The sequence below is a fragment of the Netta rufina genome (genome assembly GCF_964035555.1).
Source record: "Netta rufina genome assembly, chromosome: 1".
NCBI lineage: Eukaryota > Metazoa > Chordata > Aves > Anseriformes > Anatidae > Netta > Netta rufina.
Genome location: NC_140123.1, coordinates 113,910,287 through 113,937,158, shown reverse-complemented (window position 1 = coordinate 113,937,158; position 26,872 = coordinate 113,910,287). Strand labels below are relative to the sequence as shown.

General features: G+C 40.1%; 2 protein-coding genes across 3 annotated transcripts in view; both read left to right on the top strand.

The window, feature by feature from the left end:
• ZNF654 (zinc finger protein 654) overlaps positions 1-7,677 on the top strand; it is a 35,613-nt gene extending 27,936 nt beyond the window's left edge. For both annotated transcript variants that reach the window (XM_084300156.1, XM_084300157.1), the window contains 2 exons: positions 1,006-3,307; positions 3,742-7,677. In XM_084300156.1, the coding sequence (XP_084156282.1) occupies positions 1,006-3,307; positions 3,742-3,749 (2,310 nt within the window). In that variant the 3' untranslated portion in view covers positions 3,750-7,677. The remainder of the gene's footprint in view (positions 1-1,005; positions 3,308-3,741) is intronic.
• A 1,764-nt stretch (positions 7,678-9,441) lies between these two features.
• On the top strand, positions 9,442-15,915 carry LOC311222125 (uncharacterized protein C3orf38 homolog). Its single transcript, XM_084306255.1, has 3 exons — positions 9,442-9,626; positions 11,224-11,444; positions 14,410-15,915. The coding sequence occupies exons 1-3, from the start codon at positions 9,494-9,496 to the stop codon at positions 14,983-14,985; spliced, it is 930 nt and encodes a 309-aa protein (XP_084162381.1). The 5' UTR covers positions 9,442-9,493; the 3' UTR covers positions 14,986-15,915.
• The last annotated feature ends 10,957 nt before the right edge of the window (positions 15,916-26,872 follow it).

Here is a 26,872-nt window from a genome sequence, read left to right as displayed (position 1 = left end):
CAATGTGCTATATTTCAATGTAACGTGTTAGTCTTACTTCATGAGCAACTGTGGATAATGTAATATGTGATCCGTTGCGTTCAGGAGTGCTGGCTGATTGCAAGCAAATGTTGCTTTTTATTATTGGCCTGGTTGAACAGAGCTTTTCCCTATTCTGCACCCTAAATATTTGGGTAAACTAATCAGAAATTATTTTGTTAAGGGTGCTGTTCTGCAGTTCTGATCTGCTGTTGTTCAAGGTTTTAATCTCAGTATGTATTCTAAAACGCTCCTGGTAACATGAATAACTTGATATAGTAGCTTTAGGAAGAGTTGCATCTTATTTGTATTTGCATCTCAGTGATAAAATTCTATTTAATAACCCACTATAACACACATTTAAATGTAGGTAGATTCTAATTATTCGTACGCTTCCCTGAAACTCTTCTTTCTTTAATCTGCCATATGTTGGGCAGCATGTTTCTGAACATCCCTCCCAAATGTAAGTTCAAGAACTTAAAAATGTAAGTTCAAGAGAGGGAAATGGAGCTCGTCAATTCTGAAAATTGAGGCTTGTTAAAATGCTTGGCCATGGGTTGTTATGGTTTTCTTGGTGGTAATTGTTGAATATCAAGAGCAATATTTTGTGGCTTTTATTTTTCTCCAATGCAAGTTAAATAAATTAAAGCAGGGACAGAATGGAGAGTAACTGTAGAATTGTAGTGTGAAACAACCTAGTTAATGTGCAGATAAGAAGATACTGTCCTTCATTGTTTAAGCGTTGTTTTAAAATGCACGTGACTTCAAATAATGTTTACAAGTATCATGCTTTCTGAACTCCTAAGTATTTTGTAAGTAGACAAATATAAATACATGGGATATTGATGTTGGGGCACTGTTTATACTAGCTTGTCAGCCCCCCCTCCCACCCTTAGATTTTTTTTGACTTTCAAGCTGTAGACTTCTGTAATCCTGTAAGGAAAGGAACTTTATACAGTACTGCATACTATGATTTCCTTTCTGCAGGTTGGTGAGGATGGGCTTCAGATTTGCGTTGAGATATGTGGATGCGCCCTGCAGTTGGACCTCCGTGAAGATCCCAGTATGAAAAGTCTTATTTACAAAGCAATTGCTCACTTTTTGCCAAATGACTTGGAGATCCTCAGGATCTGTGCGCTTTCGATCTTTTTTCTTGAACGCACCTTGGAATCTTACTACACTGTTGAACATTTATATAAATGTGCAGATGAAGAATACAATGAATGCACTAGTTCTGTTCAAAACCGTGTACGTTTTGAATTGCTTCCAATTTTGAAAAAAGGTTTGTTTTTTGATCCTGAGTTTTGGAATTTCTTGATGATCAAGCAGAATTGTTTAGCATTATTGGGGGATAAAGCCTTTGTTGGCTTAAGTGAAAGTACACTGGAAAACTCTACTGCAAATGTAGAGAAGCTAACGGAGTACAGGGCTCTGAGTGAGGAGCAGGTTTGTCCAGCAGATGTAAGCAATGGGGAGCTTGACTCTGAAGACCTCTCTGAAGCCCACTCCAAAGGTAATGCCAAAAAGAACCATGAAGCTCTTGAGGCATCTAAAATGTTGGATAATACTGTACCAAGCCACCGCTGTGTGATATGCAACAAGGAGTTCGTTGGCGATCACATTGTGAGACATGCACAAGCTCACCAAAAAAAGGGCAGTTTTTCCTGTGTACTTTGCACCAGAAAGTTCAGGCAAAAGGGACTCATGCTGAAGCACTTAAAGAATCATGTCAGAAAGATAGAAAGGCAGCATCTTGCTGCAGTTCTTGAGGCTGATCAGCAGGCCCCTGTTTTAAACGAACTAGAATGTTCTGATGTTTCTCTCTCTCTTGAAAATGGGAGTTCTGGTGGTTCTAAAGAAGAGGAACCGGAGATGGCAGTAGCTCCAAGTGCAGTTGCAGAGGAGGAGAATGCTGAACAAGTATTTGATGCAGTAGAAAACCACCTAAGTGACCAGGATGATGTTACTGAAAACAGTAGTTGTGACAGCTGCTTTAATAATATTCCTGATGCTTTAAGTACAGAAAGTTTGCCTGAAGATGATGAGAGCTCCAGTAAAGAGTCACCTATTCTACATAAAGTGAATGGAGCTTTCTGTCCTCAAAAAGACATTGATGCTATGGATCAAGAAGGAAGCTTTAAGTGCCCTGCTAATGGTTGTGCTAGAGTGTTTAAAAAGATAAGATTCCTCAATAAACACGCAAGAAAAGCTCATCCAACTGATTTGAAGGTGCAGCAACATATAATGAAATGGAATAAAGGAAAATGTCGGTTCTGTCAGAGAAAATTTGCAGATTCCCAACATTTTATAGACCACCTGAAGAGACATGTGTATCCAAATGTTTACTTTTGTTTACACTTTAATTGTAATCAGAGATTTAAGCTGTCAACTGAGCTTGCAGAGCATACAAAAAGTCATAATGTTTTTAAAGCTCAGTGTAACTTTGCAGAGTGCTGTGAGCTGTTTGAGGAGCTCCCTTTGCTGTATGAACATGAGGCTCAGCATTATTTAAATAAAAGTCCAGAATGCTCAGAAGATGCAAGTGAAAAAGATTCTTCAGATGACCCTTCAGAACTTTGTAGTTACCAAGATGATGACGAATCCACTAATGAAAAAGAAACTGTAGATTTACCAATTCCAACTTGGAAGTCAAGGAAGGATTCGACAGAACCAAAGACGTATATTCAAAGTGTAGAGAAAAAAGCAAACAATGTAATTCAGAATGGAAATGAAAGTTCATCTGAGGGGAGTGCTACAGTTTCGATAGACCAAAAGACACCTGTGTTACAGCCAAATCCGGAGAACTGTAATGCTGTCAGTGACCAACTAGTCAATGGGCACAGCGACCCAGATCAGACATCATCAAAGTCATCAGAAACACCTTTGGACAGAGTGTCAGATGAAACAAGGACAGAGAATGGGTTGGTGTTACCTGTTTTACAGAACTGTCACGATATACCACAGAATAATGCTGCTGCCTCACAATTACCTTCTAAACCAAATCAGACGACAGAGAATACTTCATATGGTGTCATCTTAACAAAACCATATGTTAGACCCTTGCCTCCAAGTTACCTTGATGAACGATACATTAGTATGCCAAAACGTAGAAAAATTTTGACTGATAAAGTAGATGCTCACTCTGAACAAGACAAATTTTGTAGCAAATCAACAGAAAGATTTAGATGTGGCAACTGCTTGACCATCTACTGTAATTCAGAAGCACTTGAGGCTCACCTTGCACAAAAGAAGTGTCAGACGCTCTTTGGATTCGATTCAGATGATGAAAGTAAGTCTTACAGTCCTTCTGGGTGGATGGGTGGGTTGGTTGGTTTGTTTGGAGGCAAATACTGACCAGGTAGTGGTCCTTGAAAACAGACAAACTGATAGGACTTCTGACAAAACTTCTGAGCAATTGCAGTATGCTACAGTTTAAAGAGGGGAACATCACTGAAATCAATAGGTACCTAAGCATTGGAACACAATATTACACCAACTTGTAAGTTCAAAGTAGACATGCTGTTGAGAATAAGCAAGAGGTGGTGAAAATTGGTGGGCGGCTCTAAGGGGAAAAAAATCTTATAAAACAGAGAGGAGTATTTCAGCATGTCTGTCTTTGTGTGTTAGAAACTACATGTTGGAACATGTGAGCCATGTTCCATAAGGAAGAAAGATTTATATGGGGAATCAAAAGAAGACTAACCTATGCATTTTATTTCACAGGTGCCTGATTCACATTGTGGGAAAATGTATCAAACAAGGAGTGGTGTAAGAACACTACATAGAGAAGCAGCAGTTCGTTTCCCAGTTGGCCTTAAATCATAAAGCAGTCTCAAATTACTAAAGAAAAACCTGACCTTGATAAAGACAAAGCACATTTTCTAGACAGAACTCACAGAGGAATAATAGGAGCTCTGCAGTTTTTGAGTCCAGAAAGGTTGCTACGGAATCCCCAAAGTACCAGTTATCCAAAAAGCCACATCCATTTCAAATGCATAATTGGAGCTTCGCGGCACAGTCTTTCTAGCACAAAGGTGTAAAGAAAACAATGCATACAGCTGAGCAGGCAGAGAAAGCAGAGGTATTAATTGCCTTATGGAAACCAAAACAGCTGGTTCTTTAAGCTGCTGTAGTTAAAAAAAAAAAAAAAAAAAAAGTGTGATTAAAGGCAGTCCATCCACACAGCTTGGAAGAAATCTTTCAAGATGGTGTCACTTTATGATGAAACCTATAAGAAATTTATATGGAAACCAAACGCTGTTTTTTTTTCAGAGTATGAGTATGTGATTCCATCATATGCTAAAATCAGTGGAACTTTATTAAATAAACTTGTACTCAGAATCCAAAGGAGGAATGTAGAAAGAAATCTAAGATGGATGGAAAGCTCTCATATCAAAACCAACAACAATAAATAACAAAACATCAAAAAATCTTGAAGTACAGAGCATGCAAGGAAAAAGTGCATTGATGTGTTACTTAGTGAGTCCTGCACAGTGGAAATCAGATGCATGCCAGAGAAGCCCCTTTCCAGGGCTATGGTTACAGTACACATTGAATGTCCTGTAAAACATTGGTTTTAGGTGCAGGAAGACTAATACAAGCAGGACCTGCAAAAGTTGTGTGGATATTACCAGAAGCAGACAAAAATGCATAATGTGCAGGGGGGTAGATGTGCACTACGGGACAGAGTTAAATTGATTTTATACAAATGCAGAGGTCCTTTCAGCTGTTGGTATGATTGAAAGGAACTTCAGAAGGCTTATTTTATAATAAAGGGGAGGTAATGAAGACAGACAAAATCAGAGCATGCATGTCAAGTTAGGATAGACCTGGAAGAGCCTGTTTCCACATGCGTGGTATTACATAATGTTGGCTGGTCACAGCTCAGTGCTGTAACAAATTATTTACTGTCTAAAGGGAGGGAGAAAACCTATCAACTGAGCCTTAAGACATAGTACAACCCTATCTGGCAGCATCTCTTGAAAAGATAAGCTTTCCCAGAAGTTAGTGAAGGACTTACTTCAATGTTAAGCACTTTATCCAACAACTGACTGTTCATAAAAACAATCAGAAAGATGTTGTGAAGATAACAAATTTGAGTCTTTCAATGAGATCTATAGAAGAGACAGGATGGTTGGAAACCAAAAAGATGCTGTTGTAGTTTTTGATTTTCATGCCCAAGAGTTGTGGCAAACATGCACATTGTTTAATTACTGTAGTAATTTATCCTCTAATAACTGTCTTATTCTGCCTTGCCACCATAAAAAGTTTGAGATCCTGTTATGTGTCATTAGGAGAAAATTTTCATGTGATTATAGCCACAAAGTCCGATGATGAAAAATGGTATGTACGGATGGAGTCATCACAGAAATGTAGGACAGCGAAGACCAACTGTTCCTGCTCAGCTGGTATGCTTACTGACTAGTTCATCTCAATGTATGGATGGCGTAGGAGGATGATCAACTTGCTTAAATCAACAGATACACAAAAATTCAAAATAAAACTAAAAAAAAATCAAGGCGTAAACAAGATCTGTTCATTGTAGCAATGGCTCATATTTGTAAACCTAAGGGTTTCGTCGTAAAATAGGCTGTTAAATAGTTCTGGAACTTAATAGTTCAGTAATGCCTCTGCTAATAATTCTCTGTGAAATTGCAGATATTTGCATTAATTCTGCTTCCCTTTCCTCTCCTGAGACATAAAAATGCAAATTCAAAATCACACTTTTTCTAAATTGTAGAAATTTTTTGCCTTAATTTTGAGTTGGATTAACATAAAAGGTTATAAAATTATGATCACAGGTATGTGTACATTACATTAATACCAATGGCTGGCCCACTTTGGGAGATCTTTATGACATTTGAGGCACCAAAGAATTTTTTTCGCAGTTGCAGAAAAGTGATTTAAATGCATCATTCATATGTATTACATACACACTATATATAAATATTTACATATATAAATACATTAAAAATTTTTCAATGTAAGGGGGACCGTCTCAACCAAATGCACTTTCACATTTTTCTTGCTTCAAATTACCAATAAGTTTTTAAGGACCCAATTACCATCCTGAATGTTCCTAGGTTCCCCTTTCTTTGCTTAACATTGCTAATCAGTTAAATTTGCTTAGGTATATTTGGAAAAAAAAATAAGACAATTATAAAGTATTATGGCTTTAAAAATCTGAGAACTCATTGAATAAGGTATGACAAATGTTTGTGTAAAGTCTTTTAAGTGTACCTTTAATCTTTGGTGCTTTTTACCTTTTCCTGGAGCTCCATGTATTTGAAGATGCTTTAAAAACATGATTAAGACTTGTGTTTTTTTCTTTTGGTTTAAAGTGTATAGATAAATGCATCTATGTACATGCATAAACTGTGACCATAATTTTTTGTACCTGTATTAAACTCATTTTTGTTCAAAAATGCTTTTCTTGGACACCACCATTTGTTTATAGCACGTGTTCAGAATACACACTTGAGAGATCTGAAAACTGAGTTCTAACATAGGTGAGTATTAGGTCACCTAACACCTATCAAAAGAAATATGTTAAATTGATTTGAAGTAGGAAATGGGTTGTAACACTTTTATTTTCAGTAATGATTTCACTTCAAAAAACACTGTATTTTCTTTAAACTGTTCTTGAATACCTGTTGGTATTCTCAGATACTTTTGATATAAAGCAACTTTAATTAGGAGCAGAAAGATATTTTAAATGTGTGTGGGATAATTCTACATGCTTTCTTAGCATTCTTTAGGATGTTGAGTATCCTATTAACTAAGCCTGCAACTTTTAGGGCTGAAAAAAGGTTCCAAGTCCAGAATTGAAAGGTTTTGCCCCAGGCATTAAGCATTGTGATATAATGGGAAATAATTCATCAGGTTATATCACTTTGATTCAATGAACACTGAAGTACGTGTGTAATGTAAGCATGCAAATTCCGTAAAGTCACCTGAAGTTACACATCAACATGGGAGCTTTGCTGGATCAAAGTTTGTGCATTTCATTGCTGATAATTATGTTTTAATAATGTGCCTTCAGGTGGCTTTAACTTGGATTTAAACTTTCCTTTTAAGATTGTCTATTCTAACATGATTAGTTCACTGCAGAGATCATGCCAGTTCAAATTTTCAAAGAGTTGCCGCTTTGTAGGCACCTTTCATGGAAAAAATAAAAATTGAAAGTGGTCATATCTGTGGGGGAAAGGTCACTGGTACTTTGGTTATTTAGCCATATTCATTGAAACTATATAAATTGTATAGTTTGGATAATTTATAACATTAAACTTTGTGATTTTTAATATCACATTGAAGGTTCAGCTGTACTCATTTCTTCTGTTGTTTAACACCAGTGGTATGGACAAAAGACTCAAAGAGGGTGGTAGTGTTACTATTTTCTTAATTTATTTGGTACTGTATAACACCTTTCTGATTAAATGCAGCATATGCATTTTGGGACTCTGTTAATTTGTAAAAGCTGTTACAGGTTCAGCAAGAAAGGAAATTTGTGCTTCCTTGTTGAATGTTAAATTATTTTACTTTGCATTTTATATAAGAGTACAAATTAAAACTGAGCCATCAAACTGCAATAAATCAACAGTAGTGTTTCATTTTAAAAACTTTTTTGTACTGTACATAGGTTTGTTCAATAAAACATTGTCTTTGTTGTTGATAGAAATTGATCTTGTCCTTTGGGGAATCACTCTGGAAATACTGCTGCAATGTTTTGAAGTTGTTGTGTAATGTGTGTGTAATTGCTTATCACTTCTTTGAAGCTGCCAAGTCTCAATGTTCCAAGTGTGCAGGTATTGAGATTTTAATAGACTTAAGTCTATTCAAGAATATCCAGCAATATCAAAGATGACCAAGGAAATTAAAATAGACTATTGGTTCTATGAAGATTGGAACCTCTAAGTCACTATTTATTTAAAAGTCTTCAAGAAGTCACAGTATTACAAGTTCTTTAGAACCGGTAGTTGCTGAAGAGAGAAGCGTGTCTGTGTGAGGGAGAGGATGAGGGGGTTTTGGTCATCAGTCTGAAATGCATGTTGCTGCAGAAAAAGCTTCAATCAGTGGTTGAACCTTATAAGACACTAGGTAACCCACTTCTTGTAATTGACTGGGCCTGATTACCTTCAAAAAGGTTTGTTTATTTAGTCACCAAGTTCATTAGGAACAGGATTTAACTAATGCATATAAGTAATTTACTGGCATTGTGCATTGTCTGCATGATGTACTCTGACAGAGGGAATCAATCAGAATGCATAGGCAAATGGTAGCCTGTTGAGTAATTGGCCTGTGAGCTCCGGGAAGGAGGGGTGGTTTTTGAAGTTTCCGACCTGGTGGGAGAGGGGTCACCCACTTAGCGTGTGTTCATGTGCATGTAGAGAATAGTGTAAGGTTGGCATGACAGATAGAAGTAGTAAAGCATGGAAGGAATATATTAAAGCTTGCAAGGGAAATTGGTGGTGGTCAAAGAAAGCTGTGGACCAGTGTTCATTTTATTTTATTATTATTTTATTTTTTTATGGTGTTGAGGGGAGAACATTCTCTCTTGGTAGACAGCGGCTTCAGAATGCTGCTGGGGAGGGTTTCCCCCTCAGCTGTTGTGCCAGTGCAAAGATCTCTGCTTCTAGTTGTCTGTTTTTCTCCATCATCAAATGCTTAAAATCCTTCAGCAACTCTGTGCTATGTGCACCAAGTGCCTCTTGGGAAGGCTGCTCGCTGTGAGTGTGGAGAGCTGAGCCTCAGCTGCTGCTGTTCGTGAGCTTGTTTGCGTCTGGTAACGCTGCTGCTAATGGGGATGGTAACTTCTGGTGTGATGCACGCCTTTCTGTTGCTCTGTTGTCTCCTTCATTGAATGCTGTAGTCCAAAGATAAAGGCAGCCTAATCACTTTTTCTTCATTTTCGGAAAAGTTCAGAACTGTCCTCTGCAAACGCTGGCTTGTTTATTATTCACTGTCCCGTAAATTCCTTGTGGGTTTTGATCTCAGATTATGACTGCCCTCCGCAAAATGGTGACTTCTTTGTAACCTTGACTGCAAACTTGGTTTAATTCTCTATGTTGTCTAATCTTGACACAGTCTTTGCCAGTTTGGCATAAGGGCGAGGGTTCTCAAATCCAGTGGCAAGTGCACATTGCAGGCGAAATGTTTATCGAAATGGGAACGTATATACCATGTATATAAATTCCTTGCCGCGTCTGTTAGCGTACTAGCTGTTACTAGATTTTGTTTTATTGCCTTGGGCACGGTGCTATTTGGGCAGGAAGGAGTTAACGGGTGCCGCCGGGCGGAACTCAAGTGCCAGCCGTCGTTTCCCCCCGGCGCCTTGCGGCCGGCGGCCGGGGCGGCGCTGGGGGACCGCGTGGGGCGCCGTACCGGAAGCGGCCGTCGCTAGGGCCCGCCGTCTCTAAGGGCCCGAGCCGGGCGGCGGCGGCGGCTGGGCCTGGTACGGGCCGGGCCGGGCCGAGCCATGGCCGCGGCGGGGCTGAGCGAGCGGGAGCAGGCCGGGTGCCGCCAGCTGCTCGAGCTGCTCGGCACCGAGGAGCTGCTGGCGCTGACGGACACCATCACCAACCGCCTGGTCCACCCGGAGAGCCGCCAAGGTGCCGCAGCCCCTCCCCGGGCCGGGGGCGGTGTGTGGGGGGGGAGCTGGGCGCCGGCGGGTGGCGGCCCTCAGCCCCCAGCCCCTCTCCGGCCGGCCGCTTCGGGCCCGGCCCCGCCTGGTCTGGGTGCGCCTCGGAGCCTGGTGTTCAGGTCTCATTCGTGAAAGTGAAACCTCTGTGTGCTCGGCTGAGGGCTGCGCAGTGCGTTGCCCTGTAACGAGCTCGCCCAAAAACCTTGCGTGTGTTTATTTCTCAGTATAACTCAAACCAGTACGGTTTGTCGGGCATGTTTTTTTCAAAAGTTCATATGCCTGCATTTTTTTTTCTCACGTTTTATCTACTATTGTAGTGGTTATAGGGTAAAATAAAAGTCGAAATAATTTCGTACTTAAGCTCATGGCCTTTTCACATTTATGCAGTTTTAATATATGTGATGATAATTGTCTCACCTCAGTTTTGGTGAGAACTGGTTGCCACAACTGCCTTAAAATTGAATTTCAGCTTGTCTTCCTAACTTTGCTGTGGAATATCACAGCTGGATATTTCTGAAAGTCCCATTGCAGTGCTCTGTCATTGTGTTACTGAGTATGATGTTTCTTATGAACCTGGGATTAGAAATATGACTAGTACAGAGGTAGAAGAGATTGGATTTCATTTCCATCAATCCTCTGGAGCCCAGAGGGAACCTCCTTTTCACAAACAATGCTGCCTTATCTAAAAAACTGTGAACTTATGGTACTGGAATTGTTGTTTAGTGTGTGAGTAATCAGAGGTTATCTTTCTGCATTTCTGACAAATTTCTGTTCTCAGGGAACATTTGAATACTGGCACATTCTTCAAAATAGCAATGTTTTCTGGCCGGATCACCGAACTACCCATTTGATGCAGAAATTAAGATTCAAATTCCATATGCAGCAGAGCAACAAAAGATTTGTCTGTTTGTTCTTTCTTTGTGTAGTCCTGCCTTCAAGAAGACAGGTAGAAGACAGGCTTAATGTAAAATATTCCAGAGCTCTTCAAATGGAGAATGAAATTAAACTTAGCTTCCGCTAGTGAAGTTGCTGCATGGCAGCTGGAAGGCCAAAATAGTTTCATGTTACAATCAGATCAACTAAATTTGGAAGGAGGACTAGTTGTGTCTGTGGAATTATGGGTGAAATGCATTGTGTGCAAGAATCCTTATACTTCTGGAGGCACTTGGAGTTTCTACAGAGCTTGAAAATCTCAACATACTTAAGGAATATTCATAATTTCATTTGGAAGAAAAAACTGCATCCTTTTCATCAAACTCAGATAACATGGGGTTCCAAACAATCCTTGATTCTGGTAATAGAGATTATAAGGTAGCTAGCTCTTCAGTAAAAACACCACTTGTTCTTAAACATGTTTGCAAGGCTTCAGGTGTTTATTTACTGTGTCTAATGTGACTTATATCTAGTTATTTCACATTTCAGTTTACAAATGAATTTATAATCAATTGCATTTCACTTAGGGTTGTGTTTTGTTAGGAGTGCTGGTCAGGAGCATAAGAAATAGCAGAGGTTTGTAGTTTATTGATGAGAAAAGTAAGTGTTAACTTTGTTTTCTTCACTTGCAGAAGCCATTAGTGCCATTTTGGTTTACAGCCAAAGTGTAGAAGAACTTCTGAAACGAAGAAAAGTCTATCGAGAAACAATTTTTAAGTATTTGGCAGTACAGGGAATTGCAGTGCCTCCTTCCTCTGAGAAACATCAACTCATTGCTTATGTAAAGCAGTACTGGGACGGGAAGCTCCCATCAAACGGCTCAGAGTCAGGGGAGAGAAAAACACACACAGAGGTGAGTGCTACTTTCTGAAAGAGCCGTGGATGCTCAGCTTGGCTTTTGCAGAATAACTAGTGTAAATGTTCTAACCTATGTCCAGAAGGAGGCTCTTCATGTGTGTTTTATGAAGATGCTGAATCTCTTTTCTTGTTTATTTTTGTTTAATTACACTATTTAATGGTGTCTGTGCAAGCACATAGCTTGCAGAGCAGAGTCTTCTGCTCCATCTTGCAAAGCATATTAATGCATTTGAACTCCATGTGAAGTCTTCACACTTATAATTTTTAAATTGTACTGGAATAGGGAGTATTGACAGGTAATTCTTTGGATTTGAGGACAACTGAAAACAATGTAAGTGGTAAAAAATGGTAAAATGGTAAAAAATGGTAAAATGGTAAAAGCCCTGCATAGTCCCTCACTAATTTTCAGTGTGGTGGATGTTGTCAGAAATTTGACGATGGGCCTAGGGTTTTCAGTCTTCACCCAGTCACACCAGGTTTTGGCAGTACTATCAGCGGGGCACATCCCAGTGCGGAGCAAAGAGACACTAGAGTAGATTGTTGGGTGAAAGGTCTGTCAGTGGGGTCTAAAATGCTGTGGGGGAGGGAACAGAGAGAAAACGGCTTTTTTGGAAGGGCCCTTGGTCTGTTTCTAGAGACAGTGCAATCAAAATAGCTCTGTCTGTAAGCTCTGCTCCTGATGTCTTGCAGTTAATAGGGCGCAGAATAAATTTTTGAGGATTTTCATGTCATTGAAATGTGAAGCCCGTAATAGCGCCAGTTCCATGTCATTTTTTACTTGATCTTAGTAACACTTAATGTTGTGAAACTAAGTATGTTTGGGCTATTACAGGTTATTTTGAGGCTCAAAATAATGACATGCAGCAAGATTGCTGTGGTGTAATGAACTCTGAGCATTCTATTATTCCTGGATCTTTACCATGAAGTTCTAAATAGCCTTGCTCTTTCAGCTATTGTATACCAGAGACATAATGGGCAACAGCCCCACCAGCTGGACTGCTGGAGCTCTGTAGCTGCTGATAATTTAATGCAGCTCTCTCTCTCTCAGGGATTAACTGATTAAAATTATGTTTTAGCTGAGAATTGCTTTTAAAACAATATTTTGTGGGCATGTTTGGAAAAAAAATGCTCTTGCAAGAACACTTTCCAATTACTCACCAATGGTGAAGTTTTGTGATTGAAGGTAAGCAAATTAAATTCTCCTAAGTAAGTACTTAAAGACAGCTGTTTTAAATTCTTTTTAATTTACTAAATTAAAATTAAATTAAATAATTGTTTAAATTCAGCTACTTTACCTATCATATACATCTTACTTTGTTTTCTCTTAATTCATGTGGTCTTCACCATTTTGAAGACACAGGTAGCAGGAAGCTACATAACAGAATTAGGAATTAAAGTTTGCTTTTTAACAACTACAGAATTTCTGTAGAGAAGTCTCCAAACTTTTCATACTTAATTCTAGGAACAGGTTTTGATCAGAACAACTGTACATTTAGTTTTTGTTCAAAAATCTTTTCACCTTACAATTGGAGGGCATGTGTCTTTACACTGGAAAGTTCGAGTGATTTTTCTTAAGTAAAAAATGATTGCTATTGTAAACAAACAAAGAAGCAAAAAACAGAGGATAGGTGAACTACTTATATGTAGGAATTAAATGGACCAACAAGACTGTACTTGAGCACCTGATTCCTGCCTTTGTTACAGTGACACTTCCTTTGGAGAGAAGTGTCTTCTCAACCAAATATGTTTTTATAACTGACTTAAAAACCTTTCTTAAATATTTAATTGCAAAGCGATTAGTTTCCTGACAGTTTATGCCTAATTTTTGCTGTTCCTCTACATGGGGCTGTAGAAATACCAGGAAGGACTGCAAGGAGTAGACTTTTTTTAGCTTGATCCATAATAGTGTTTAAAAAATACATAATGCAGTGCATATTTATTGATATAACTCTTGGACTGATTTGCAACCCTCTTTTATATGGATGATCATTGACATGATCATTGATGATTAACATGATCATTGGTTGCTAACTGATACTTGTTTATGATATTTGCCATGCATTTGGCTTTAAAATTTTTTTACCTATCACTCTTGGTTGACTTCCGGTCTTCTTGTATATGCTGAAGGCTACAAATGTCATCTTTTGGATGATTTCAGTAATTTTACTGCCATACAGTAAATGCTAAATTCAGGCACATGATCTGGTGAGAAAGTTCTGGAATGTATCGATTGCATATTTTCTTAGCGTATTGTGCCGTCATGGTTGAAATACCCCACGAATCAGAAGTATTCTGTCAGTTTCAGGTGTTAGGTGGCTGATTCAAAAGGTGATTTCCATGTAAGTACTTTTTGTTCTTATCAGCTGTAGGAAGGTGCAGAGAACGCCACAATTTGCAAGCTTAAAAGGTAGGAAAAAAGAAGAGACCGAAGGCAAGATAAAGGAGGGAAAAAAAAAAAAAGGTGTATTTCCTAATTTATAGGCACTTTATATTGAATTGGTATCCTTTAATATGAGATTAACTTTTAAGCATGGCTCTGTATCCTTCTTTTTCTGTAACTTCTTTTGGAAACAGGAAGGCCAGTGTACTTTTTACGCAGAAGATTTTTCTCGTGGTGTGAGAACTCGGGTCTCACAGAAATTTTTTAAAAATACTTCCCCTGCCAAAGGGGGAGAACCAGGATTTCCTTCTTAGATTATAAATTGCAGACCAAGACAAAACTGAAGGACTGTTCTAACTGAATTTCAGAGAACCTACCCCGATTCTCTAGTTGTTAGGTAATTATGATCTTTAAAATACAATGAGATTTTACTGCATTTTTTTTTTTCCTTTCCATCTCAGAACATTTGAAGGAGACAAAGAATGTTTAAGAGAAGAATTAAATGAATTTTAGGCTATTCTAACTGATGAACTCACATGTTAAGACTAAATATTCTAAGAAAAAATGTTCTTGATTGCAGAGTCATGAAAAGAGGTCGAAGTCACCACAAGATGATGTTCATTATCTAGGAGAAGAATTCTGCCAATGGTTCTTTGAACTCCTGAATTCTCAACATCCTTTGGGAGTTAAATCTGAAGAAAAATGGGGACCACAGCATTTCTGGGAGGATGCCAAACTGAAGTTCTGTTACAACACGTTAGAAAAAAACATGGAAGAATATGTTGGTGCAGAAATGGTGAGCCTTCGTCTGCTCTCATTAGTGAAAGAAGAATATCTTCTGTTCAACCCCAATCTGAATTCTGATGGACTGAAATGTGTCATGTCTCGGCATGGCTTAGTACTAGTAGCGGTGGCTGGTACGGTACATAGAGGCAACGTTTGTTTGGGCATCTTTGAACAAATTTTTGGACTCATTAGCTGTCCGATCCGGGGAAATACCTGGAAAATAAAAATTGTAAATCTTAAAATCATTGGACAGAATGCTCTGGAGCCTGGAGTGCAGATTGAAAAACCCTCCATAAAATATGAGTCAAACCAACTGCAGGAGCTGTATGATGGGAAAGAACTGGCTGTGTTTGAACCTCATAGATTCTGAGCAGCTCTTCCACAACTGAGGGACTGGTGGGAAGGCGGGGAAGCGTACAGCACTTGTTGTGCATGGTTGAATATTGAAATGATTGCAGCCATGCGATGTTGTCTCTTTCTTGAGTCAGATTTGCCAGATGACAAACAGAGATAAAGAGTCTGAAGTACTTATACAGGTGCTGCTTTCAGGCACCTTTCCAACAGCCAACAAACTTTTCAAAATATTACTTGAGATTACTTTAGATTACTACTCACTAAAGTTAGGAATGAAATTACTTAGGTTATTCTTGCTTACAGAACATGGGTTACCTTTGAATATGGGAAGGCTACGGTGTATAATGAACTGGATGACCTGGAGCTCACAAGCTGTAGTTTGCTTCTTCTCAGGAAACAGGTTTAAACTCCTCCTGAGTTGTAACAGAAAGTCATTGCTGCTGGCTTTTTGAAATTGGACCCGGTGAATGTCTAAATGGACTTCTGAAAGTCCTGAGAAAACCATCTGCTCTTTTGGAAGTTTTTGAAGGGAACAGGGAAAATAATGTGAATGAACATTGCTGCCTTTTATGTTCTGAATGTGGTTTCTTCACTAACCAGTAGTAGTAATTTAATAGGACGATGCAGGGAAGTTAGCATTGTTTAATTCTGTTCTGTTTAGGTTAATAGCTTTCCTTTCTCGTACTTTACAATTCCAACTTGGAGATGGCTTTCTAGGAATCCATTTCTAGCACTGACTCTCTTGGATCAAATAGTTGATTCCGTGACTTAAAACAGCACTGTCTGAACCAAATGCTGAGGTAATTATTTTGTATATACATACAACAGAGATTCTAATATAATAATAGTGATTTTTGTATATTTTCTCAAAATAGGAGCTTTGTCTACTCCTGAATGCTTTATTACCTTGACTAGAAGTCAACCTGTTAACAGTGGGAATTTACAACAAGAGGTGATATAAAATAAATAAATAATCCAAATACCACTTCCTAGCATTAATAATTAGTATTGTGGAACTTGACTGCTTTTTACATTCTTTTTTTTTTTTTAATTATTATTATTATAAGTTATTAATGTTGATACCAGATAAAACATCTTTCTCTAACATTTTGCTTGGATTGTTTGGGAATTGTGTTTTAATTTTGTAGCTTCACCAGTACAAGTAGTGAAAAGGGAAATGTTCCCCGTAACATGGGAAGAGTTCTTTGTTTTTCTGACAAACACATCAAGACAAATGGTAAAATTCTTTGTGGATGAGGAGGGAAACAAGAAGGTTCAGGTACATGATATACCAAGAAGTACCCCAAACTGATTTTTACAAACAGTCTGAATCTAAAACTCTCTTCAGCAAACAAACAAACAAAAACTAAAATAAATGATTTCTAAGTAAAGGTTCAAATACTCTGTTGGAATGTGCATTCTCTATACACGGTTGTGGTATGACTTCTTTAGCTACTAATTGATAATAAATAAACAACAACCTACATTTAAAATATCAGAAGAAGCAGTTGCCTCGTGTATTAAGAATTACATTCCTTTTAAGATGAGGACAGAAGCCTGCCTAAGGGCTTAACTGACTGAGCACTTCTTCAACATTTAGCATGCAGATCTGTGATTCAACAACGTTTTGCCTTTTGCAGAAGTACCATTTGTAACTGGCACTGTAACCACTACTTAATGTAGTTGTGTTAAATACGATCATAATTAAGGGTGTAGTATTCATTATTCCTGCAAGTTGATGTGGTGTGAGCTGTCCCCTTCCTCTGTTCAGCTGTGTCCTTGGATCCTTGTATCAGCGTTAACGACAGTGCTAACTGAACAAGAGGGAGTGGGGACTGATCCCAGGGAACACTAACATCCTCAGAAACTCTTCCAGCTGATCAGCTCCGTAACAAGGCTGGCCACGTGAGTGCTAGTGCCAGCACAAGGAACAGAGATGAGAATTTCCTTTTGTGGTGCCACCCTGAACTTCTCTGGAATTAAACAAGTGATCGAACACCAGTCTTAGTTGATTCTTACATTCAAAATGTTCATTCTTGGTTACTTCGAAGTAATGAATGTGAGGAGAATTGTGCTCAATCAGCTTTTTACTAAAGGTTGTTGCTAATGAAATTTTTCTTACTCTTTCAGTTCTCCTACCCAAAGGATGCAAAAAATTTTTGTTATGCTGTCACCGTAATGTGACCACTGTCTATAAATTCCTGTTGTGTTATGGAATGGAGTAGGTGCTGTGTAATTCACTGGTGAGACCTCTTGGTGCTGTTGCTGCTCTTCTGGTGTTGATCAGGCTGCTAAGAACCCACATAAGTGACAACTAGACAGCAGCGGTTATGCCAGGTTGCTGCCCTAAAATGCTTAGACCAGTTCAGTGTCTGCCCTTCTCAGCCTCACCACCTCAGGTCATAGGGCAGATGCTGCATTTGCTCCTTCAGGTTTTGTGTGCGTAGAAGCATGCTTGTTTCATGCCCCAGGAGGCTTCTCAGGTCATGGTTGTGCTGCTGCACAGCAGGATGTCTCAGGTACTTTTCTGTTCTGATTATTATTTACATTCGTGTCCTTAGTGAGAGTTCTGAATTCTTTTTAAGCATAGAATACCACTAACTGCAGGGTAGATTTGAGCAGCTACTTTTACTTTAACCTGGACTTAAATGAAAAAGTTAGGACTTGTGTAAATGAAGTGCAGCTGAAAAAACGTACTTGAAATATTTATCTAGGTGATTTTGTCTCATGCTCTAGATGCTGTTGTTCAGTGAAGAAGTAACTTTTACAGCTGGTTTGCCTTTGGGAGCCAGTGACCATTTTAATTGCATTTAGAAGAATCAGAAAAACATAAATGAAGCTTTTTAAAAATTGTATTCATCAGTTTTCCCGTGTATCACTATTTAGTCAAGGCTTAAGAAATATTTTTGTAACATTTTCTTACATCTATCACTATGACTTAAGCTGAAATGCTGCTGAATTTACATTTTCTAGATCTGTCTCTGAACAGTGATGTGATAGTAGGCAAAACACTGACTTGCAACAAAGCATGCAAAACTTGCTGGATTATATGGTTGTTCAACAGTGGAAATCATAGCTGTCTGTTGTAATCAGCCACACCTGACTGATCTAATATTTTTGTCTCTAAAGTAGGAAGCTTGCTTATTAAATCTGTGTATGAGCAGAACCTCTGTGATTATGCAGACCTGACTGCAGGTTATGCTGTATAGGTTTGGCTGTGTTTACTCTCCTTATACAGAAAGAAGAAAGGTAAAACACAAGGAGACCTTACACAGAGTATCAAACAAGTTTTGACTTCTGTCGGTCATCTAAATACCATGGGCAGGGACACTTCCCACTAGACCAGGTTGCCCAAAGCCCCATCCAACCTGGCCATAAAAAGACCAGAAGTTCAAGTACAGCCCTGCTATAGGCGGTGAGGGGAAGCAGGTGTTTCAAGGAGAATCAGCTGCTGAGTTGTTTGACCAGATTATCTGTTGTGTTTTTTTCAGAACAGGCTGTAGGAACCTATCTTGATTTAGTACACCTCGTAGGCATGGATTTAATGCTTTTCAAATAATATGAATTTGACTTTATTAGTAACCTTTTCAGTGACTTTTTCGGCAGTTGGAACACTTAATAAAATCAAGTGCTGAGTTTTGTGGTCTATAGTTGAAAACTGATTTCGTACAAATTATATAATTTTTTAGCGAGACCAACAGATCTAAAGATGGTGATGGAGTAGTAGGTAAAATGTGTATCCTACCAAGTGATGTGCTGCTCTAACTGGTGGCAGAAGAAATTTTAATGTAAATTTAAATTTTAATTTGAAGAAAAAGTGAAAGAAGATTGCAGCAGCAAAACGATATGATTGCAGGGTGCTATAGGCTTACCCTGTCTGTATATTTTATTAGATGCGGAGGTCTAACATTACATATGATGGGCAAATGCAGTTGCCTTGCCAGCATGACATCACTGGGAACTGCAGTATTTACTTGTACCAGTCTTCAGGCATCACCTGCTGCAATTTTTTTAGCTTGTGACTGATTTCTTGATCTTGTCAAACTGAACTGAGGCAGACAGGTTTGACTGTTATGTATGAAGAACGAGAGGAGAAGAATGCTTGCTTGAAATACATATTTTTCTCTGCTTCCCAATTATTTTGGACAAATTGCACACACTTTTGACAAATCGGGTTTAAAAAGTCAGGTATATTTATTAGAGTGGGATCTACAGATGGGGAAGTAATGCCATGTTCTTGTTAGTTATTTCCTCTAATGCATGCTCATATTTGAAATTCAGTGTTGAGTACTGCAGGAGTACGAGTGGCCTGAGTAGCTAAATAAAGCATTCCAGGTGAGGAGCTTTAGTATTTCTTTATTCTGCTTTTACTTTATTTTATTCTATTCTAATTGTCTTCATTCTGGACACAAATTTTCCATGTTTCTGTGTCACGAGACCCTTCTGATGCTTTTTTGCATTGCTTGCTGTTTCTTGCAGTCCCTTATCTATCTTGATAGTTGGTGCCTTATCCCGTGTTTGAGAAGGGTGAATTCTGCAAGGCAGTCAAGCTCTCTAAAAAGAGAAACATAAGCCTTCAGTAAAGAGGGAACAAATGTCACAGGACTTCAGCTCATGCTATATACTTCAGTATTGAAAAGATTTTTTTTAGTGACTTACTGCAGCTTGGAAGTTTCTTTTTCAGAAAACCAAGCAGAAATCCCAAGTTAAATGTATTGTTTCTCACACAGCTTGAAATCAACAGGATCTGCTGTAAACAAGTATTTTCTCAAAACAAATTTAATTCTGAAGTGCCAGGCTCTAGCTTTGAGTCTGATGTACTCAGCAACCCAGAACATATGGATATCCTACGGACGGACATAAGTTAAAGGCTCTCTCTGCAAAGGTTAATTAGCATGTGTTACCTAAGTAAACCTGTTTTGGGCAGTGTTGCCAGTCAATTGCAAAGAATCTTCTTTTTCTTACTCGTTCTCAGCTGTTAGTACTGGGGAGGAATGACCTCTTGTAACCAAGTGTAGGGTTAAAGAGTGCTGTGATCATCCCTGACCCAGCTCCGGCAAATCCAGAGGTGTGATTTAGTCGGGCTCCTCTCAGCAGGCATAATAGCATTTTGGTGACATCTGGTGGCAGATTCCTTGTTTGCCCGGAGTTACTATACTTAAATCCGTGCAGCGATGCAGGCACAGCCACCTACGGCTCGCTGTGGCGAAAGCAGAGGAGCTTCTTCCCTGAACGCAATGCCTATTTTATCCCTTCCCTTTGGGGGTGATTTAGTTGCCCAACATTTCCTGTGGCTCCCTTGCCTTGATCAAAGGGAAGGCTTGAAGGCAATTCTTTAGCCCTTGATAAGGATCTTAAGGATGTTTTGAAGTTAGCAGGCCATCAGCGATGCCAAGCTGTGATACTCAGGAAACCTGTTGTTCTAGGGTTACAGAGGGAAGCATTATGGCCAATAGAAGGATTCCCTGCAAGATTTCGGTTGCCTTGTCTGGTATCTGCTCCCCTGGTTTTATTTTGTTTTTATTGTTATTTTTCAGACTGCCTTCCTCAAGTGCCTGTGATGCCAAAGGCAGCACAGCTGCAGTTTCGTAATATTGCCTGTGACTGCAAATCTTAATCACCTCTCAGATTCAAGGGGAAGAAGATGGCCCACGGTCAGCGATAGTCTGTAGCTCTCTGTGCTGTGCTGTGTTCAGTGCTCCTTCTGTTTTTTTTTTTGTGTTTTTTTTTTTTTGTTTGTTTTGTTTGTTTGTTTTTGTTTGTTTTGTTTTGTTTTGTTTTCAGATTTCTCAGTCCTTACTGAACATGCTAAGAAAACAGATCCAATATGCTGGAAATTATATTTGAGCAGACAAGTTAGACAAGCCCAGCCCACCACATTTTGCAGAGCAGAATGAAAAGAAACTTCCAACCTCCTGTGATAAATTTAGGGAGAGAATGAAAATACAAAAATTATTGGGATTGTTGCCAACAATAATTGTCCTGTGAATGTCTCTTTAGAGACATGGATTTGAGCAAAGTGGAGTTTTTGGTGTGGAAAACTCTTATTTGTGTGGAGAGGTGATGGTTCAAGCTGCATTGGCTTCAGTTGTACAATTGCAGTAAGAAGCATCCAGAAGTCCAGTGTCATCAGTTAAAGCAGCTGTAGTTGTTTTTCATGTAGGCAGTTGCTGAGCTTGCCAGGCAGGTTTATGTCATTTCAAAAGAGAAGGGAGGCTGGAGTACAGCCTGAAGATGGATCCTGCGATCCTGCACTTTGGTCTGGTTGGCCTCTGCTCCGGGAGAGGCAGGCATCTGGTGGAAAGAGCAAGGGACATGTAATTCGTGCATAGCCGCCTGCTCTCTGCACTGCGAGAGTGTGCTTGTGAGGGAATAACATCGTGGTGTATGTGCAGCAGTAAATCACTCACTTTAAAACCAGTAAAAACCCAAGCTTCTCATCTAAACGAGGGCTTGGTGCCCTGCCAGTGTTTTCCCACATGAGACTAGCGAGAGAAAGGATATGGTGATTTTTAATAACTTAACCGTGATTTAACAAAACAAAAGAAAGGCTCATCTTTTATCTCAGAGCTTTCTCCCTCTGCCGAGAGCCCAGTGGATTGTCTGAGAAACTCAAAAAGGAAAAAAAAAAAAAAAAAAAAAAAAAGCGCAGTTACATCTTTAAAACTGGGCAGGAGCAGCTTTCATGCGAGGAATGAGTGAGTGGAGGGGGCTCCTCAGCTGGGAGAGGTGATGGCAGAAAGGGGAAGGTGATAAACCCATGGGCGGCAGGGAATAATAACTCTCCCCTCCTCTGATGTAAGACCTGAGGAACTGAGAAAACCTCGCATGCAGCAGATAGAGAACACTGAGGAGATGCTTCTTCCCATGTAGTTAAGTATTGGAGAAGAGTGATCAATGTGTGTATTTTTTCTTTTAATATGTCTTCTTCTACACTTTTCCCACTTGTTTTCTTTACCTCTCGTATCTGGTCAGATCGCAGTGTCTCAGCCCTCGGGACAGGCAGTTTTGGTCTTCAGAAGTGTTGTGACTTGTTTGAGGAGTTGCTGTAGATGCTGTACATCCGTTCAGCTACAGAAAAAGGGGGAGGGAGGTGCTTCTGGGGTAAAAATAATAATAGATCATTGGCCTATTTATGACAGCCATCTTTTGCATGTTGGCATTTCTAGCTCCTTCCTCTTTCTCAAGTTATTCCTCAAAGATAATAGGATGTGACCAGGTCTTATCCTGTTGTACAGAAAGCTTTAATCTCCTGTGGAGAAGCGTGTCCTGTGGCTAAGTGCAGATCCCATCAGGTTGTGAATCTGCTCTTTGTATCGCAACCGAGGCACCACGAATTCCTTCTGTGAAATGCCGGTTGTAATTAAGGAATGGTGAACATATGGATATTGGTGGAATTTGATTCAGTTTGCACTGGAAGTCTATAAAAAAATATCACAAGCTTAATTTAAGCAGCCTGGCTAACTGCAAGAGCCATTAATATAGCCATAGAAATAATTCCAAAATAACAGGCCAAATGTTTGATCTTTCTCTTTGCAAACTGCTGAATGTGTATGGAAAAACATGTTCTTACAAACTGTCTTGACAGCTATTGCAGCCCGTTGGTACCTAGAAGGCTATTTCAGCTACCCCTTGTTGTCCCGCTCTCGTCTGACTAATGTGGGTGAGTGGTGTGTTTAAATTTCTGCTGCCCCTCACAGTTCTTGTCCTAGAGCAAACTGTCTGTGGTGCTCTGATTGCCTCCAATGGAGGAAGTGTTTTAGTTCAAGTCATGTGGCTGCTTTGGAAGCAAATCTCATGACTGCAGCCACACAGACAATCACTGTGTTTTCATTCATGTTACATAGCGCTCCTGGAGCACGTATTCTGATCCCTTTTGGATGAAACCAGTGTAGAGACATGCTCCAGCACTGCCCCTAAGCTGTGCTGCTCACTGCGAGGCATTCAGTCCACAGGACCAGCCTGGAGCTAGCTGGCAGCAAGCCCCCCAAATATATATGTAATTTGTGTGCTGGCGGCACCTCAGCAACAGCTGTTTTATGCTCCTGTTGCACAGCACTGTTTGCGAATATAAACACAGCTTATCGTGTTGAAAATGGTATTACAGCCTTCTTAGGGCTAAATTAAATTAGTTTTCATCGTATTTCATTTTTAAAATGTGCATGTGTGTGCGTATGTACTTTTAACACATCTTTCTTTCACTTTCTAGCATTTCCCTCACCAGAATTAGATTTCAAATGCAGTAATTGTCAGTCCTTCTCTAACAGCAATAAGCATAAGACATCATGTCAGTTCTTGTTCATCTATTCCCTTTTCTCAGTTCATTAGTATTATTTATTGCATGGCCAGATTCTGAGTGTTAATGAATTCTTTTCAAATTTTGCGTTTTTTATTGAAATAAATTGATCCTTTTAATATCTTTTCAGTAATTAGGGGTTTAGATGTATTTGCACAGTGCCATAGCTCTAACAAGATTAGTGGTGAGAAAATCCCATTCTGCAGATTAGTGTGATGCATTGAGTTGAACTTTAGGATTTTACTCTGGTGTTTTCCTTATGGAGGCTTATTATGAGAAAACACTTTGAAAACAGTTTGTCTTCAATTACTTGCTAGGTGACATGCATCTGAAAAGCTCAGCTGAATAGCCCTTTTTTTTTTTTTTTTCTTAATAAGAAACTTCAGATCATGACATGCAAACACTTTAAATGCTTGTCTGTGGCACATGTTGTCACAGCTGGGACAGGTTGATGGTGACCGAACTATGAGGTCTCCCAGTCCCCCTTACTGGTAGTTGCATGGATCCTCGTCAGCTCCAGTTTCATCAAGGGCTGTGCTGTGTGTGCACCCTTTGTTGCAGTTGTAGGGTCTGTGAAGACTGATTTTGCCTGTTTCACCTCATGCACTGACTACAAAGGTAATGTAAAGGAACCTGAAATGGGAACATGGTGCAAACCTGCCCGCTCAGCACCTGACGTTGTACAGTGATGCATCTGTTAGTTTTGCACCTCTGTAAAAGATGCACGTGAAATAGCAGAAAATAAGCTGGGAATCTTTTAAGGTAAGGGCAAGTGTAGTTTGGGGTTGTGGGCAAAAATGTCTCAACTTGAGGAATTTTTTACGGAACTGAATTTACTGCCAGTTAACACAGAGTTCTAATCACTGACTTGGGTGTTGAGAAGAAAGAAATTAAAAAAATAGGCAAGGAAGCCCCTTTCCTGCTCTGTCTTCCCCAGGGTCAGTGCAGTCAAACACCTTGTCTGCCCTCTTCCTTGTCTCCACATCCCTTGCTTTGGCCGCATGTCACCCTCAGTCCCTCAGGGTGTCCCTGCCCTGGTGTGGTTCACCCATGTGCCATGGTCCCTCAGCTGTGCCCCCCTTCCTCACGGAGCACCTACAAGGTCTCCTTCCACCTTTCCTGTGGCACCCCCTGGGCCACCTCCAGCCCCGGCAGCTGCCTCAGCCTTAAATATGCCTGGGCTGGCTCCTCATGCTGGGTTGCCCTCACCTCCCGCAGCCCTGACTCCACGCCATGAATACTGGGGGTGCTGCTGAGCCCGTGACACAACCTGGTAGGTACCCACTGTGGCTGTGGGGCACTTGACTTCACAGGTAACATGATAACCAGAATAATGTAATAACCAGAAAAGGCTGTTTACAGCTGCCTTCAGCTACTGCTTTCCCTGGACCTAAAGGCAAAGTATTCTGCCAGGGATTTAGTACTAGTTGGGCTTCCATGCTCTTGGCCCAAACCAGGGTTTTCTGTCAGGTTTTGCAGCTGGAAGCCAGCACGCCGTGCTCACCGCTCGCTTCAGCCCAGCCTGCCACCAGTTTGCAGCTGGATGGTAAATGGGGACTTGTGCACACAAGCGGTGTCTGTCACTAGTGCACTGAGCAGTTACAACAAAGCAGTTCATAACAATATTCCATTAAAACACTTTAATTGAAGCACAGATGGAGGTTTTTGCACTAGGGAAAAGCAAGCACAAGCGGTTTTGCACTGGGAACGCGAACGTGTTTGTGCTTTTACATATGTAACAGGGCTTTGATTCAAGGGGAGAGAAAGTTGGATGTGCTCAGTTCTAGCTGACAAATGTTGGCAGTCACATTGTTCTTAGCTGCATCAACTATGTAATTTTTTAAACCCTGTGATGGGAAATACTGGCAGTAAACAAAGGCTCCAAAGGGAGAAACTGGTTTGGAAAAGACTCCTCCTGGTGCTCCTGTGACAGAAGAGACGGCGTTGTAGCTCCTTTGAAAAGCCCACTGACCCATACCCCACCAGCCCTAGGCAGAGGTGAGTGTGTCTGGTTATCCTGGAATGCTTTTTGGGTGTGACTCCACAAGTAGAAAGTTTGCTAAGCAGAAGTGTCCTCAGCCTTTTTGTTACGTGCCTATTCCTGCATGACTGTGGAGATGCACGAAGAAATACATAGTGATTTCCTGCCTCCCAAACAGCAGGAACAAGCTGCACACCTGAAGGTTTAATTAGCAAGTGCCATGTTGCAGGCGCATGGAGATAGTGCAGTTACCTATAGGTAGTGTTTTGGGACAGCAACATGTGTCTAAGGCACAGAGCACCCTAAATCAGCACCGTTTCTGAAAGCGCTTGTCATGTCCCTTGGTCTCGTGCACCTTATGGAAGGCCACAGAGGATTAGACTGCTTGTATTCTCCTGTCTGCTTACAGTAACTAAAACATTCAAAGCTAGGGTTTTCCCTTTTTAGCCTAAAAATACATGGCTTAGAAATTTAGTTTTACTTCCATAGTTCTCTAATTCTCCTTCCTTTAACTTTCATGCTGGATACATTTCCAAGTTTTCTCCCCATACTATATATATTTTCTCCTCAATACAAGAGAAAGCTTTAGCTACAAAAGAAGGATGCATTAACCCTTTCATCTTGAAATCCTGAGTTCTCTGCTTCACTTACAGGTCGCTTCTGCTCCCAGTGTCACCACAAGCTAGTAACATGTTCCCTTGTTGACAAAACCCTAACACTTCCAGTATGTCAGAGGGAAACAGTAGTCCTGAGAGGCTGTTCGCCTTTTCCCATGCCCAGTAAGGTAGCTTGTCTGAAGAAGAAGAAAAAAATCTGCTTCTGTGAGCTAAATTTGCATTCCTTACAAAGGGAACATGACTCTCCCCCTCCTGCTGATGAGCACTGGGTGCTTGGGTCATCATCGGTAGCGTGGAAGGATCTCTGTTGCACCATGGGCCATAGTTCAACCCAGCAAGAAAATGGCTTGGATGTCCATCATGGATGTGTCTGGGAAAAAAAAAAAAATCCCCTCACCTATAAGGAGTATTCTTTTGTGCGAGAGGCAGTGGTTGCTGAAGTCACCTGCTGTGCTTCAGTCTTCGATGTCTATTTTTAATCTTGCAAATCCTAACTAGGTTAGGTGGACTTGCCAGGTACAAAGGTGAGCACTGCATGTACTACTGTCTGTAGAGAGATGCTTTTTTCAGTGCTTCTGTTTTTGAACAAAAGTAAAATTGGGCCAGAAAGGTACGGTTTCAGATCCCAAAATGTGAAGGGCTGCTAGGTTGGACTTCTATTTGTAACTGTTTTTTACACGGTGTAGTTTGATCTCTACAGGTACAAGTTACCATGCTTGCTGCTATATTTGTCTTTGGTTTTCTTACTGACTTGCATATTGTCCGCTTTCCTATTCTCTAGCTTCTATGCTCTGTGCAGTATCTCAGCTGCTGAATACACACCAGGCAATGTCCTCAGCAAAGAGGGTAGAACTGGATACTGCAAGCTCATTTTTGTTGTTGTTGTTTGTTTGTTTGCTTGTAAATCTGGAGGTGTATCACAAAACCTGAGGTGGGTAGGTGAGTAGAAGAGGAAATGAGATGGCTTTCACAGTAACACTGGTGACTGCTGCCTTGTTTGCTACATCAA

Excerpts from the sequence above, each read along its gene's own strand:
- LOC311222125 (XM_084306255.1), top strand. The coding sequence starts at position 9,494 with ATGGCCGCGGCGGGGCTGAGCGAGCGGGAGCAGGCCGGGTGCCGCCAG. Across the intron at positions 9,627-11,223 it reads CCACCCGGAGAGCCGCCAAG|AAGCCATTAGTGCCATTTTG; the intron begins GTGCCGCAGCCC and ends CTTCACTTGCAG. Across the intron at positions 11,445-14,409 it reads AGAGAAAAACACACACAGAG|AGTCATGAAAAGAGGTCGAA; the intron begins GTGAGTGCTACT and ends TCTTGATTGCAG.